The following is a 16,556-nucleotide window of genomic DNA, read 5'->3' as shown; positions in this document are numbered from 1 at the left end:
GAGCTGCGGCTCTTTGTCTCGCTGAAAATTCAATTAAAGCTGCCTCAATTCAATGCGACTTACGTACTGTAAAGGGGGACGGGGCTCGAGAGGGGCAGGAGCTCTTGCCTGGGATAAGTTCTGGCCTGGTTTTCTTTTCTTTTTGGCTTTGGGGCGTTTCGCGCGCGTGTATGTGTGTGTGTGTGTGTGTGTGTGTGTGTGTGGCATAGTTGATAGTTTGCGATATGATTGTTGCATTTACATTTCTGTTCCATACCTAGTAGCCAGGGTGCCACCGCATCGTTGTCCTTGGCCGACTTGAGTATCGTCTCCGGCAGCGGCAGCGAGTGCCTCACCATGGCCCCGTATAGTCCATATTCGGCCATGATGGTGCTGCCGCCCCAGACCTTTTCGGTCTTGCGCCATTTGGCCCGTCGATTCTGGAACCAGACCTGCAAATAAACAAAAGAACAACCAATTTTTTTTTTACCAGTTCAAGTGCATTTGGTTACGACTGTAAATCGGGTTTACAATTCTGCATTTTATTTAACGTAAACCGAATCCTAGTTGGCTCAAAAAAAAAAAAGTAGCTACGATTTATGCTCGTAATTGCTGGGTTTGTTGACGTTATTCGCATTTAAAAAAGTTTTCCATATAAAAACGCATTTTTTCGAACGTTTTCTTCTACTGAGTTATATAATATGTGATAGCCTTTGTTCATAGGTTAAGAGCATGGCAAAGCCCGGCCAAGTGCCACAATCAAATCAAATGGAACGAAACGAAGCTGAGTGGATTGAAACGAAATGGAAATGGAACGAGATTAAAATGGAGTAATGCGTTTTCAAAATAAAAGATAAGATAGGAGCTTGCTCAGAGCATGGCAAAACCCTACAATCAAACAAAATGGAACGTAACAAATGGGAATGGAACGAAGTGGAAAATGGAAAAAAGGCATTCTTCGAACGATTCTACCAATTTAGCTACATACTATATAATACGATTTTGGACATAGGCAAGGAGCATAAAAAACCTGGCTAATTGGCACAATCAAGCCAAATGGAACGAAACGATTGTGAGTGGAATGGAACGAAATGGAACTGGAACGTAATTTAAATGGAGTAAAGCGTTTTCCAAAGATTCTTCCCAACGAGCTATATAATATTTGATAAGATTTTGCTCAAAGCATGACAAAACACGGCCAAGTGTCACAATCAAACGAAATGGAACGAAAGTGGAATGACCGAAATGGGAATGGAACGAAGTGGAATGGAACGAAGTGGAAAATGAAAACACGAACTTTTCCAAAATCTCTGCCCATTCGGGACTCTGCGATGCACAGAAACGGGCCAAGATGGACATACGATTTTTGCAGCTTGATTTCTTTGCGTCTTTAATGGAATGCCTGGCATAGCTGGATGGAGACGCCATATGGCGCAGGCTACGCACTGCCACATTAGATCCTTGGACCCGTTGGTCATTGGCCGTTTGGGGGCGCCTCCGAATGCGGCAGCTGCTGGCGCTGTAAATGTGATGCAAATTGCGAATTATTAAATAAAAAACTCGTTGAAATTGAAAAAATGTAAATGGAATGTATTCGAAATGCTAATACACTCGGACCGGACCGTAAAGGCTTTTAGCACCCGCATGAAAGACGCTGCCAAAGCGGCCGATGACAGCACGAGACGGAGAGAGAGAGAGTGAGAGAGAGAGAGGGAGGGGGGGGGAGAGAGGGAGTCTCTTTCGCTCTGTGTTCACACATAATAGCAAATAATATACATATTCGCATATAAGTGACCAAATTAGATTATCTTCCAAAACATTAAACCGATTTTCATGCAACATGCGGCAGCAGCAACAACAACAACAACAACAACAACAACAACAACAACAACAACAATAACAATAACAATAACAACAGCAATGTGTGACAATAATAAGAAAACATTAAATGTTGATCACAAAAGCAGCAGCAGCAGCAGCAACAACAACAACAACTGTCACAATAAAAGGATTTGCCACACGAAAAGGATGAGCCAGGACGAGAGTCACTGAACGAACCACTCTATATGCATAGCGGCGGGGCAAAGTCAAAGCAAAGGATTTAACTTTGAGTTAGCAACCCTCGCACACACACACACACACACACACACACACACACTGGCAGACAGCAAGGACCTCGTCCACCCCAGAGCGAGAACTGTCTGTCGAAGGACCAAAAAAGAAGTCATCATTTTTCTGGTCCATCAAATCGTTTAGTTCTGCTATTAGTCATGTGCGAGAGACACAGGCACCACTCTTTAGTGCGACAGCTGTAAAGGCGCTAGTGGATGGGGCAGTGCCAGGGGCAGGGGCGGTGGCTGCCTGGGGGGGGGGAGGGGGCGGCACTGAAGTGGCTGCGACGCCGCCGACGACGACGACGACCAGTGGCAAGCAAAATGAAAATTTATAATAAAAAGCAAAATATGCAAAATAGGTTGGCATGCAAAAAAAAAAAAAAAAGAAGGGGGGCAGGGACTTCGTCTGAGAGGGTGGCAGGGGGCAGGCAGGGGGTTGGTTCGAGACAGGGCAGTGTTGGTTAAGTCTGTACAGCAATGTGGCGACATTTTTGCTGAAATTCTTTTTGGCACGGGCCAAAGACGTGGCTAAAACGACAAAAAAAAAAGAAGAAAAACCGAGCGATTGAACAAATCGCAACAAATCGCAGGGGCTGTGGGCAGGGGGAGGGTGACGTCGTTCGGGGGAGGGCGCATAGGTGGGGTGGGGTAGGCAGGGGTTTGGCAAGAGCCACTGAAAACGAAGATAAAGTGTTTTGGCATTTGCTTCTGCCAGTTGGGCCCTTAGGTGCCTACGCATTTGGCGTCATAAAATGATTTATGCTTGGCAGGGGCATGGCAGAAGGGGTGAAGGTGTGGAAGGGGGGGGGGGGGGGGTGGGAGAAGGGGGGTTGCAACTGACAACTTGGCTCATAAATTTGGGCATCTGAGAAATTGGCAGAGCCCAAAATGGCTGGCAGCCACTCAGTGCGCTTCGTTGCAGCCCACTAAATTTAGTGGCTAAGACGCATTTTGGCCAAGTGCCAGAATTGACAAAAAAAATATGGGATTAAATGCAACACGGAAAAGGGGAATGAAACGAAATGGGAGAGGAACGAAATGACAGTGGAACAAAGTGGGGAGTGCAATTCAATGGAAATTAAACGAAATTGGAAGCAAATGGGAGTGATACGAAACGGGCATGGAACGAAATGAAACAAAATGGTAGTGGAACGAAGCGGGGAATGAAAGGGAAGAAAGTGGGAATGAAACGAAAAAAAAATTGAACGAGATGCAAATGATACGAAATGGAAATGAAATGAGATGGGAATTAAACAAAATGGGAATTGAACGAAATGGAAATGGAATGAAGTGGTTCAGCAAAATGGCAATTAAATAAAATATACACGAAACGAAATGGAATGAAACATCATGCCAGTCGACTGCTGTGCATGCTTGTACAGTAAGCGCGAGCCAATTAATAAGGATATAAACTATTTATGCCTTAGATGCTAAATATATGCTTAAATTGGTAACCTATTTTCTGACATTTCTCATATTGGAACGTCATGAAATGGAACAGTCGATCATTCGAGTGCTCGGGATTCTGTGAAAGTTCCTTAGTACCATAGTTCCATAAACAACCCAAAACAACGACAATTTCCATTGCGTAAAGCTAGTTTTTGTCACGACTTGGTGCTACAAACTGTTAAGAGAACGGAGCGGAACGGCTTGGAATGAAACAGCATGTCAATTGAGTGCTATCTGTGGTTACAGCTTCAGCATGGATGCACGTCCTGCATGAAGAGCTCGAATTTGGAACGTTGTTCCTTCTGGTGCGCAGATCACATTCACAACAAATCAACGATAACTCAGTCCCAAATCGATAAATATCGATTATCCAGTAAGAAGAAGCGAACCACGAACTCAGCCGCTGTAGCGCTTGGTGCAGAGTATATGTCCCAGTCGTGCACGCCCGACCAGTGTGCACCTACTTGTTGTTCGCTGGAGGCTTGTGGAAGTGCCTCCAGTGCTTGGTTAAGTGAAGTACACTCATGGGAATTGGATCGATGGTGTTCGAGCCGGCTGTAGGATGCGATTACCTCTAGCTGCCGCTGGCTGTGGCCTGCTGTTGTTGTTGTTGTTGTGGCTGTTGCTCAGGTGAAGCTGCCAACTGCTGCAAAATTAATTTACACACACGTACGCACACACACACACACACACACACAGAGCGCAGGCAACACGAGCTGCACTTAAGAGCATTTTGGGCGTGGCAGCTGGGCAGCTGGCGCACAAAAGCCTTGCCTTTGCCTATGCCTTGCCCTGCATTGCCTTGCCTTGCCTTAACTGGGGGCAACACGAAATCAAATTAATCCGGTTTGTTATTTCATCATGCAACGTCAACGTCATCATCATCAGTTGCAACAACAGACAAAAGGCGCAGCAGCAGCAGCAGCAACAGCAGCAGCAGCAGCAACAACAATTTGCAATAATAAATAGCAAGAGCAACACACACACGAGGGCACACACACAGCGTCGTGTAAACAAACGTCTGCCAAAGGAGCGGAAAATTTCATTAACAAGGCACACAAGCAACAAAAACAACAACAACAGCAACAACAACGACAACAACACCCAATTTGCTGCTGCTGCTGCTGTGGGTCCGCTGGCCGTGCCACCAAAAGCTCCTAGGCGATGCGAGGCACACAGCCCACCGCACACTCCACCCGCAGCTGCCGCCCCTAGTTATCAGCATCAGTACCAGCCCCTCCTCTACCCCCCGCCCCCTGCCCCCCTTACAAGCCGTGCTCCGAGCACTGATAATTTAATCAACTCTCATTGAATTATATCATTTTGCAATTTGGCCACGCTGCTGCCTGCCTCTGTGCAACATGCAACATCGACAGCGCTTCTATCCCGCCCCAGCCACGCCCTCTTCACTTGTCCTACGTTCATTTCCATGCAAATTCAATTCTCATTATGATAGCATCCAACGAGCTGTCGCTTCAGCCGAGCGTCCATTTTGAGTGCGGAAATCAAAATAGGAAATGCCATAAATTTGCCCCAAAACGGAAACTCGTTGCCAACCTCTCTCTCTCTCTCTCTGTGTGTGTGTGTGTGTGTGTGTATCAAGGTGTGTTGTTAGCTGCCCGGCTCACTAAGCGCTGCTTTATACCTCGTTCTCTATGTAAACAATCCAATCGTATTATTTGTTCACTAACCCCCTTTGGTTGCCCATTGGAAAAGTAAACTCTCGAAAGTATGTTTATAGGGCCTGCACCCCAAACGTCCGGCCCCAGTCCCAGTTTATATTTTCACTGTATTGACCTTATGAGATAAATTTGCACGCTATGACGAGGTTTCGGGCAATTCCACCCACAAGCGTGAAAAAATCGCGAAAGGCGTGTAAATGAAACTCGCCCTGAAACTTATTTTCATCAATATTTGAGTAAATTTAGTTGAGGGGTGTTTCACACTTCCTCCTTGCTGGAAATGGGGGTCTAAGATTTAGTGGGTGACGTTTCGGCTTTAAAAAGCTATATCTAAAAAAAGCTAATTCTAATTTTGATGCACAAAACTTGTCACGTGAAATACCTGCTAGTATATATATTAATGTACTCAAGTCTTTGCTTCTGCTTTTTAGCTGCTTGTTAAAGTTTATCATCTGAAGTTAATTGACTTAAAAAGCTGAACACAATTTAAACGTCAATTTAACCGGAGGATAAGTATGTGTCAGCAGCTGTGCCTATCGATTACACAGCTATTGCATTAAGCGTTGCCACCTGTCAAAATAAACAGGCATTTACAAAAGCGCAGCATATCTTTGGATATTGACTATGTTTAAGGTCCAACTATTATTATTTACAAAGGATGCGTAAAAAATATTGCGCTATTTCAATGGGAAGTCGAATATTCCACATACACTAATTGCGACCGTGTTTCACACAGGCGCATAGTTCGACTTTTTTTCATAGGGAAATACCATCAAATGCTCCTACCATTAAATAAACCTAAGTGGGGAGCTAACGTGTGGGGGGTTATCCTGATGCTTTCCAGTTAGTTCACTTTAATATAGATAACAGCTTTTGGCTAAATGATTACTTGACCACACCACCCAGCCCCTGCCCCGCCCCGGCACGCCCAGCCACAACCTGCCCTGACCAATAGCTTCGCCCGCAGCAGTTGGCAATACGTTGAGAATCACGATGTCAATTTGCTGATTGAAAATTTATTATTATTGGAACTCGGGTTGCCGGTGCTCGCTTTTATGGGCCGCAACGTTCCGTAACGTTGCAAGACGCGCCCCCTTTTTGGGCAGCGCCAGCCATTGGACTGGCCTAAAGGCCAGTTTTGGTGGCAAGAGCTTTGGCCGAGCTGCTCAAGTGGTTGTCACACAATATGAGGATGCGCCTCACTGACAGCACACTGCCACGCCCACTTGCGTAGAGCCAAATGCATTTGATTTATTGAATCACGACAAATGCTCAAATGATATGAGGGTATGGATGCTGCCCCTTGCACTAAATACTTGCCGTTGGCATCTATAAATGGATTAGATTAGATTGGATTACATTTAATTCCTGTTGGTTAACATATGTATTAATAGCCCAGAGCTTGAGTTAAAGCTAAAACTGAACACAATTTTCATCTAACTTAAAGCTCGTCATGTATTTTGTTCTCCCTCTTCTACTTTTGACCGAAGCCAATTGTAACAGCGGAGAGCTTTAGGTTTACTTAAAGCTTAAAAGTACAACAAGGTCAGCTTTAAGCAAAAGCTCTTAAGAAAGCTTATTTACTGACTAGAATTAAGTCACTTAAAGCTCAAAGCTTCATCTGCCATAGCTAGAAGTGAAGAAAGACACAGCTTATATTTCTTTTTATTATATTCTTTTGTTTTTACGTCAAGCTTAAAGCACAAAACTAGTGGTAAGCTTTTTATGAACGTATCCTGTTATTCTTAAGTCAAGCTTAAAGCTCAATTTGTACCAGTTTTTACCATTGTTTGTGATTTCAGTGTATTCTGTTCGGCTTAAAGCTCCGCGTTATTGCTAATCTTAAGCGCATGTAAGCCAAAAAAGCAGATGCGAGCTCAGAAGCTTTTAAGTTAGGTGAAGTTGGATCGTAAGTGGGCTAAGTCAAGTTACCAGCTATTCCTTTCTGCTTCAAATTAATTAAATGGCTGTGTGCTTTTCTAGAGAATTATCTGGCACAGGCTTCAGAGGCAACTCAAGTTCAAAGATGCTTCAAGCAGGCGCTTCCAGGCGCTGGACAGATGTGAAACCAATTTTGGACATTCGCTTGGTTGGCTGCACCTGGACAAAGGTCGGCTTTGAGCGGCGGCCCGTTGGGGCCATAATTAAAATATTGGTAACCAATCAAAGATTTTCAATGGAGCCCGGGCTGTGTGCAGGCCGGGCATAAAGTACAAATATTTGCGCACTCGTGCTGCAAAATTGCGCAAATTGCATGCTGCATGCGGCATGCTGCATGCAGCATGTGGCATGTGGCAGGTGGCGGGAGGGGCGGAGTATGGGGCGGGTTGTATGTTTGAGTTGAGCTCGTTCTTTTCAGGTGACATGTGCAGCGCATTGCATTCGATTGCATGCGACAAGCAGTGTCTGTTAACGCTGACCCCCCCCCCCCCCCCCATACTCCTCCCTCTCCCCAACTGTGTGTGAGGGGATTTGGCGTGGCTTTCAGCTTGTGTGGCATGCGGCTTTTATTGGTTTACTTCATCAACTCGACAGGCAGTCGGTCCGTTCCGTCAGTCAGTCAACCATTTGAGGCGTGTGGAAATTTCATAACGACAACGTGCAGCTTCCATCCCATGCACCGCCCCGCCCCGCCCAGCCTATCCCGTCCCGTCCCGTCCCTAGCTCCGGCCTCTGTTCAGCAGCTCAGCCCGTTTCACTTTATATGCAATATTCAATTGACATTCAGGCAAAGCATTTCGCGGCATTTTTTCCATATACTCCTATCCCCACCTCCCAACCCACCCCCCTCTTAACGCAGCCCCTCGCCCCATCATGCACAATGCAGTTGGAACTTCAATTTCAACTTTCATATGAGTTTAACGTTCGCGAGTTTTTTGTTTTTCTGTTTTTCTGTGTGTGTGTGTTTTTTTTTTGCTCCAACTCTTTTTCAGCTTTGCGATTACTAAATATGAATGCAAAAATTGTCTGGCCCCATTTATTGCAAAATGTTTTTTATACCCTACACAAGTGTACAAAATGTAAAAAATAAGGTACTTCCAGCCGAAAGCTAGCTTTACTATAAAGGCTTTTGTTCTCTGTATTCCCGATAACTATAGAAAGTTGGGTATGTAGTTACGTTTCAGAACTTATACAGAGAAAGTATTCTTCAAAGTGTCCCAGAACTTCACAGATCAAAGAGAGGGGCTTAAAGAGTCGGGATGTTTTCATCTATTTTACTTTTATTTATTTACATTTTATTACAGGGTATATACGAGTCGGCCCTTCTCAGCTAGCAAATGTCGTATATATATATTTTAAACAATTTTTTTGCAGTTTCAAGTATTAATTTACACAAACGGAACAAAAGGCTTGACTTTGGTGTCGAGGCACTCGTATACCCAGCGACTCTCCATAGATGGAACGAGCTCGTACCAGCTTTAATCTATCCTAAGCCCATTGATAATGGTTAACAAGGGGTATATCTTTCTCTACAAATCTATGTGTATCACTTCAGGGACATGCCCTTTCGTCTGTCTATCTCTATCTCGTAAACTACAAGGGCTGGAGACTAAAGATTTAATATATATATTCTCCAAAGTTACATGCAGAATTAGCTAATCACTTTATTTCGATATCTCAGTTCGTTTTCATAATATCGATAAATATCGATTTTATTTTATCGATTGAGCGTAACTCGAGAAATATAAAAGCAAGATACATGAAACTTGGTATGTTAAACACAGTTTTGGAATATTTAATATCATGTTCAGGGTATATACCAAGTCGTGCACGCCCGACTAGAACACACGCAGTTGTTTTTATATAGACTAACTTGATTCGACGCGATATTAATGACCTCTGTTTGACATTGAGCGGCGCTGCAATTGCCATTGCCATGGACTATTAATAACAATTTGAAATGATATTTTAAATGCATCATGATTAATGAATGGTTGCGATTTTCTAATTAAACGACTTGCCACAGGCGGGGGATGTTCGAGCGGAGGGTTACAACCAAATATCACTCAAATACAAGCGGAGCGGAAGGGTGTGAGGAGGAGGCGGTGACGGGGAGGGGGCACTAAATGAGCCTTCAGCTCGTTAAGTAATTTAATTTACAACAAAACGCATTAACAATTAACAATTTCGATAGATAAACAAACGTAAACATTATTATACAATGATTGGACCTTGACATAATGGATATTGCCACTTGGCACAGACTTTGATTTAGCATTGAATTGTTATTCGAACGCCAAGCGAAGCACTTTGAATTGCTTGAATAACGGCAAATTCGGGCACGAATGCATGGTTAATCGGCAAGTTATCGATAGTACCGTTCTATAACAGCAGGACTATCGATAGCTTCGCCAATAAGCCATCCTGTATATTCTAAACATATTTAACATATTTAAGTATTATGCAGAATGTGTTAGCTCTTCGGCCTCGTTCAAGGAGTAGTATAACTATTTATGCTGACTATCGATAACAAATATAAGCTATCGATAACATCAATAAGTGCTCGCTTGCAAAGTCGAACAAAATAGAAAATAAGAAATCCGGAACAGAAAACATCTAGAAGGTATAAAAAGAGCTAACGTTTCAGATCGATGCGAAAAAGGTTGGATTGTCTCTAGCTTAGCGCCCTTTAAATGCCAAGCTCGGGCGAGCTTTGCTGGCTTTGCTGGCCACATGCTCTCACAGCTGGAGACGCATTGCCAATTGTCATTATGCCGAAGTCCACACTTCAGACTTATGGAGTGCATTGTCTCTGGCAGGGCTGGATTGTCGGTTGATCTGGTTTCGCTCTTGAGTAGTTATCAACAAATTGGCAAGTGCAGGGCCGTTGGCCGTTGCCCGTTGGCGCGTGTCCACGCAGCAGGTTGCAACTACACACACACACACACACACACACACACACACGCAGACAGAGGCAGAGGCCACATGCCGCCCGCCACTGTGAGAACTGTTGCAATTTGTTGATTTTGCTGTCGTTGTTATATTTTATTTTATGTTGTTGTTGTTGTTGTGTCGCGCACTTCAGCAAATGGTGCGCACAAAGGGTTGCTCAAGCCAGGGATTACGGGAGAACGGACGCACCCAACCACCAAATTGTGCCCGGGTCTGGGTTCTTTGGTTTGTTTATGATTAACGTGCGCTAATTTCATTCATTTGGCACTCGTTTTCAGTTTGTGCGTCCCGCATCCTGCGGCCCGAGGTCCCGCGGGAGCGCGCACACTTATGCTTATTGGATTTACGCGTTGCTCTGGCTGCCGGCCTGGGATTGGATTGGATTGGGCTGGGTTGGGTTGGGTTGGGTTGCTATCTATTTATTTGAATTTCACACGAGCCTCAACCACAAAAGCCGCGCACAAACATGTCGATTGAAGTTGACTTCGAAGTGTCAAAATACAGGAAACGACCGTCGTTCGACCTTCGGCCAAATTATTCGATTATTGCTTCCAAATAATAACCGCAACTGGGCCTTGTTGTTGTGGCTGGCCTTTTTGGCATTTCGCTGGCAACGTCGGGCAACTAATAATCTTATTAGAATTAATGAGGGAATTTCCAATTTGCACAGACAGGCGCCAAGCTGACCCAGCTAGAGAAGGGCAGCGGGCGGCGGACAGCGGGCAGCGGGGTGCACGCAGTGAAAGCGATTTAATGTTAATAAGTTCTAAATGCCAATAATGCCAAGTGCCCCACAAATAGCAGCTGCCCCCCTGCGTTGCCCGGGCAAAATAGAAATTCCTCGAACGGACGTGCCGCAATGCCCGCCAAGGCGAATCGCGTTGCCCGCCAGCTGACACAGATTCTGTTTTGGTGGCCGTTCTGGCCAGCTTCAGGCTAACCCAATGTGCGAAGGGCCAGGCTAAGCGACAGCTCAAAAATGCCAAAAAGGAAATAAACTAAATTAAAAGAGCTGCTAGCTCATAAGGCTGAATTACGTGCATAACTATTTCTATAAATCTGTCGAACATGCTTACCATAAGCTTAAGCCAAAAAGGTTGCCTGAACTTGTCGTATAGCACATACAAAATCATACAGTTTAGGAATATATAATATATATATATATAAGAAAATGTTACCTTTGCAGGTTGAACTTTTCCGTCCCGTCTTAGTACTCCCATTAGATCTAAAGGGCAGCAGCCTTGGGCTGAACGTTGATCTCCAATGAATCAGTGAGTCACAACATATCCAAATAGATATGGATAATGCCTGTTTTATAACAAAAATTGGGGATCAACGTACAACCCCCGCCCTTAAGACCTAATGAGGTTAAACATTTGCACTGTAGTTTGCTCGTGTGATGGAGATTGAGACGGAGTTTTGGCAAATTCCATCCGCAAGTGTGGAAAAAGAGTGAAAAACGTTTCGAATGAAATGTTTTTGTTTGATTTTCAATACGCCTCAAACTTATTTTCATAGATCTTTGTTCCAGTTTATTTGAGGGCAGTTTTTACACTTTTCAGAAAATTCATTCCTCCTCCTTATCCTGAAAATTGGGATCCCAGCTTTCTCGGCTTAAACTTTAATCCGATTGACTTCAAACTTAAATTCAAAGCCCTAAATAAGAACTTACTAAATACGTATTTCAGTTTTTCTTTTTGGAAATTCTTGTAACTTGTAACTTTTTTGCTTAACATCGGATTGGTTGACAAATGCAGGTCAGACACTCAGCAGTAGACTAACATGGGCAGAAAACTTCGAGACGTGGAGTTCAGTGTAGTTGAACTGGGGAATTGAAAGCTCAAGACTGGCTACGTGTAAGGTCCGCAAATCTCCGCTAGTTTATTTATAGTTGTATTTATTTATCTATTTATTAAGCACGCTATTTAGCTTTCTCCTTTTTTCGAGGCTCGTTTGTAATTCACTAATCGCACATTCGAATCTCTTAATCGGTCAACAAGTAACAAATGCCCATCAATTTAATAATATTGAGTATGAATTAACAGCAACAACAACACCTCGTCAACTGCTTTTGGGTGAGTGTTGAATGAATGGCCGATTGACCCAACAATCGGAGTCACAGCTGCAGGTGCGTGTCATTGACAGCGAATCACAGTAACAACAGCAACAACAACAGCAACAACAACAACATGAGTGTTGTCACTGCATTGTCATCATCATTTTCATTGATGGTAAACCAATCATTTTTCAATTATATTCACCGCTGGATACAAATTGTCTGATTTGCGTGTGCGTTATGTATGTGTGTGTGCGTGTGTGTGTGTGCCATGCGCCGTGCCACACCTACACACACACACACAGCTGAACCATGCCCCCGCGTAACCGCTAAGGGTTACCTTCAATTGTGTTCACGAAATCTTCTTCTTCATCTGATTTGCACTTTAGCCCAATTTCGGGTAAACGGATATATTGAATATGTCTTGAAGTTGGTAACGTCTAGTTTCTGAGTAAATTTCGCATATGAGAGGCATTTTGCTTCAGATAATGTTAGCTAAAAGGAGTTTCGCTTATAATTCACAACTGGTTGGAGCAAAGCTTATAATTCACAACTGGTTGGAGCAAAGTATTTTCCTGGTAAAGGAAATAAATATTCCGATTGTTATCTCATATTTGGCTTCGCATAATTGAACAGCTTACTCGATCGCTAAAAACAATTGCTGGGAAATAATTAATTTCTATAAGTCAACTGCGCATCTTTCTGAGGGTATTTAATTTTCGGAGTGCCGCAGAAAGTCTTTTAAGTTTTTTTTTTTCTTATATTCTACGGCTGACTGTTTCGTTACGTATATTTTATTTTTATTTATTCTCTTTTTTTTTTTGCTTATCGCCGAAGCGCGACAAAACCAATTGAAGTGTCACACGCAGCCAGAGAGACGACGCCGCGTGGCGCCACGCCCTCAAATTGCAACAGTTTGATAAAGTGCACAACGTGGCGCTTTAGACGCAGGTTTGCTTCGGTTTTGGGGGCACGGCACATTTACCTGTATTGGGTCGCCGGCCGGGCTTCTGTTTGCGTCTGCTGCATGCTGTGCCGCTTGGTCCATTATGAAACCATAATTCGTTGACAATTCTTCAATTAAGGGCGCAGGCGGCAGTTGGCAGTTGGCAGTTGGCAGTTGGCAGGTGGCATCGCCAGCTTCTGACAAGGCTCATTGCGCCTTGGCACACACAAATGTGCCACGCCTCCAGCAGAACGCCCCTGCACCGCGAGCAGTTGCCACTCGACGCACGAACAACCACTCGCAATGTTTTCTAATCTATAAAATTAATTTTGTACAAATCTGGTCGAGTGTTTTGTTTGGTCTTTCAAGCACTACCCCACCCCTCCCCCCCTACCCGCACCACGCCTTAAAGTGTCACCCGCACCACGCCTTAAAGTGTCACCCCCCTGCCCATCCGCTGCGGGCACCCTCGCGCTCTCTGGGGACCTCCGCTTGGAAATTGTAAAATATATATTTTTTCGCTGAGCTTTTCCTGTGGCCAGTGGGTTGGGAACTTGGGCTCGTTTTGTTGGTTGGCTGCTTTTCCATTTACAACACGCAACTTACCACATCCCTCCCCCCCTCGCTTACCACCCCACTCTGCCGTCTGTTTTACTAATCAGCAGTTTGTAAAGGCGACGCGTCTTTGGCTTTGAGCCGCTGCCTCTTGTTGCAAATTAGCGTGAAATGCGATTTATAATGTCAATTGTATATGGGCAGAGCATGGATTTGTCGCAATTTGGCCATAATTGAAAAATATGCTCCAAGGCCAGATGAAAGTGTGGATTACTTGAGTTTAAAGATTCGCTCAGCCACAACTAAACACCCCAGCTCTCGCCCCCACTCAGGCTCTATGTGCCACACCCTCCGCCCTCATTCAGCTAAATAGTTTCGGTGCCATCAATCAAAGTGCTCGCAACTATTTGCTCTTATTGCATAGCACGCAGTCGCGCCTAATTTTCTGGCAGAGTAGCACCCTGCCCGGCGCCCTTCCCTTGCCCGATACCAAAGCCAAGGAACCAGGTGCGACAACCCTTTAGCGACGGCAACAACAACAACAATGACATGAAGGAACAACTTTCTGTGACGCGCCGAATGAGAAATGCCCCACCAGACGTAACACTTGGAAGTGTTTATATGTAAATGCTTTATATACTACAGATTGTTCCTATATGAGATAAATATAGATACAGAAGAAGTCTAGCTATATGATATAGTATTCCGATGTGGTTAAGATTTGAGTTGAAGTTAAGTTAATCAAGATGTTTTGAGAAACCAACAAAGTTTCCATACAAAGCCTCAACTTTTGGCAGATTCTTCCTATACAGCTATATGATATAGTATTCCGATATGATCGTATATACAAAATTTAGTTAAGATATCTGGAGGAAACACAAGCTTTTTACAAACAAGAACCTAATTTCCATCATATAATGGCAGCTATATGATATAGTCGTACGATCCAACCGGTTCCGTAATAGCTATTGCCTGGAACGGAATGACGTTTCCATGGCAAGTGAAGATAGCTCAAGAACTGAGAGACTAGTTTGAGTAGAAACAAGTCTCTGTCGACTCGTCTGCCAATGCTGATCAAGAATATATACACTATATAGAAGCAGACACATTTTCTTCTACGCGTTGCATACGTCATGACAAAACTAAATAATGCCGCCCGTTAGGGTATACAAGTTGTCACAAATTTGTTATTGTTGTTGTTTTTCTAGCAAATGGACAACAGTTTAGCCCAAACTCCAGCGGAAGGAAATTCGTTAGCTGTCGTCCAAAGCTACAGAAATGGCTGGAAAACTGCTGAATGTTCAGTTTGTCAAATGATGTTAATAATAATAATAATAATAATAATAATAATAATAATGATGATGTTGTTATTCGTAATAATGAGGTGCAGCTAAGAGCTTGGCCTGTTGCCCGCTGCCAGTATTAGGTTAAATGCTCTTAAAAGGTTTCTTTTTCGCAAGTTTTTTTCTGATTTGAGCCAGCGCCCTTTCTTTAGGGTTTGCTGCGTAAAACATTGAAACGATCGGATGAAGGCAATCACACAATTAACTCAAGTATGAATGACATTTTGCAGCATTCGGGATCTGATAAGTGAATGCAATATCTTGCTAGATGAGTCGAAATCCAAAAGGAAAAACTGGCACTTATCCATAAACTTCATGCTGTGCCTAAAAAGAGAGGAACTTCAGCAGCCAAGAGGTGCGAATAGATTGGAACCGGTCGGAACTCGGCTCAAGTTCCAGACTTTCATATTCCCAGAGAAACAGCGACAATGTCACAAATGGAAAATATGGTGCACATTCCCAGGAATATGTCATCGTGGGCTGAACTGATGTTCATTTAAGAATGAGCATAGATAAGTTCAGTTAGATTTTGGACGCAAATGAGTATCTATGAAAGGTAAATACATATTCTATATATCGGAAAGCCATTCACTTTCTGCAAGCCTATAACCAGCTCAACAAGAGCTAAGAGAATATATGTATTTATCCATTTATATATACTTATATACATAAATACAATGGCTATAAATGGTTACACAAGCGAGCACCTTATGAGGCTCGACTCAATCGTGCATTCAACTTGGGGGCGAGTTTAAGAGCCAAATCGATCGATTGAGCCAAATAAGTGACATCCTCCCCCCTCCCCCTCACTCCCCCGCTATGGAGTCAAGTGCGATCTAAAACAAATGAAAAAAAAAAAAACAATAACAATAACAGTCGATAGTTGTTGTAGGGTTTGTTTGTTGAGCGGGTGGAGCGGGGAGAGGGGAGCGGGTTCAGTTACTCTCGACGGCGCGCTCTGAGTCACAATATAACGAGCACTACCAACAATTGTGAATGCGAACATGAATTGCCCCGATGATAAGTCTAATTTAGCGACTATTTGAAAATTTTGGTTAATTTGCAGAAGCCTTTCACTTTTTTTTTCTTGTGTGCGTTTTTTTTTTATCGCAATATGATGCGGTTGATGTTGGGCGCGGGGCTGGAGAGGGGAGGGGGAGTGGCTGGGGGAGGGGGTCTTTCAAAATATAATTAAAAAACAAAGGTGTTATTATATTTTCACGCCTCGTCTGCAGCGACTGCGGAACAACTGGAAAAATCAACAAGCAGCTCAGCTCTGCGACTCATCCATAAACTAACTCACGAGCGGTGCGATGCAAGGAGAAGGGGGGGGGGGGGGGGGGGGGGAGGAGACACTCGTTGCAGGTTGGCCCATTGGAGGTGTCTGGGCGGGTAGGTGTCAGAGGTAGGTAACGTCAACGACTCCGAAACCGACGAATTATTTGCAGAATCATCAAATTAAAGGTTTGATGTTGATTTCAACAAGCGGCACACTGGCTACGTAGTGGGGGCGGTGCGGTACGGAGGCTAGGGGCATGC

At 43.9% G+C, this 16,556-nt stretch overlaps 1 protein-coding gene across 1 annotated transcript in view; it reads right to left on the bottom strand.

The window, feature by feature from the left end:
- Positions 1-16,556, bottom strand: part of LOC115768912 (homeobox protein aristaless) — a 56,226-nt gene that overhangs the window by 4,375 nt on the left and 35,295 nt on the right. The window contains exon 5 of the mRNA XM_030713641.1: positions 257-431. Coding sequence (XP_030569501.1) covers positions 257-431 — 175 coding nt within the window. The remainder of the gene's footprint in view (positions 1-256; positions 432-16,556) is intronic.

The sequence above is a fragment of the Drosophila novamexicana genome, unplaced genomic scaffold, assembly GCF_003285875.2.
Source record: "Drosophila novamexicana strain 15010-1031.04,08,12 unplaced genomic scaffold, DnovRS2.1 tig00002081-arrow-arrow-pilon, whole genome shotgun sequence".
Taxonomy (NCBI): domain Eukaryota; kingdom Metazoa; phylum Arthropoda; class Insecta; order Diptera; family Drosophilidae; genus Drosophila; species Drosophila novamexicana.
Note: the sequence above shows the minus strand (reverse complement) of the source record. Positions and strands in the feature narration are given on the sequence as shown.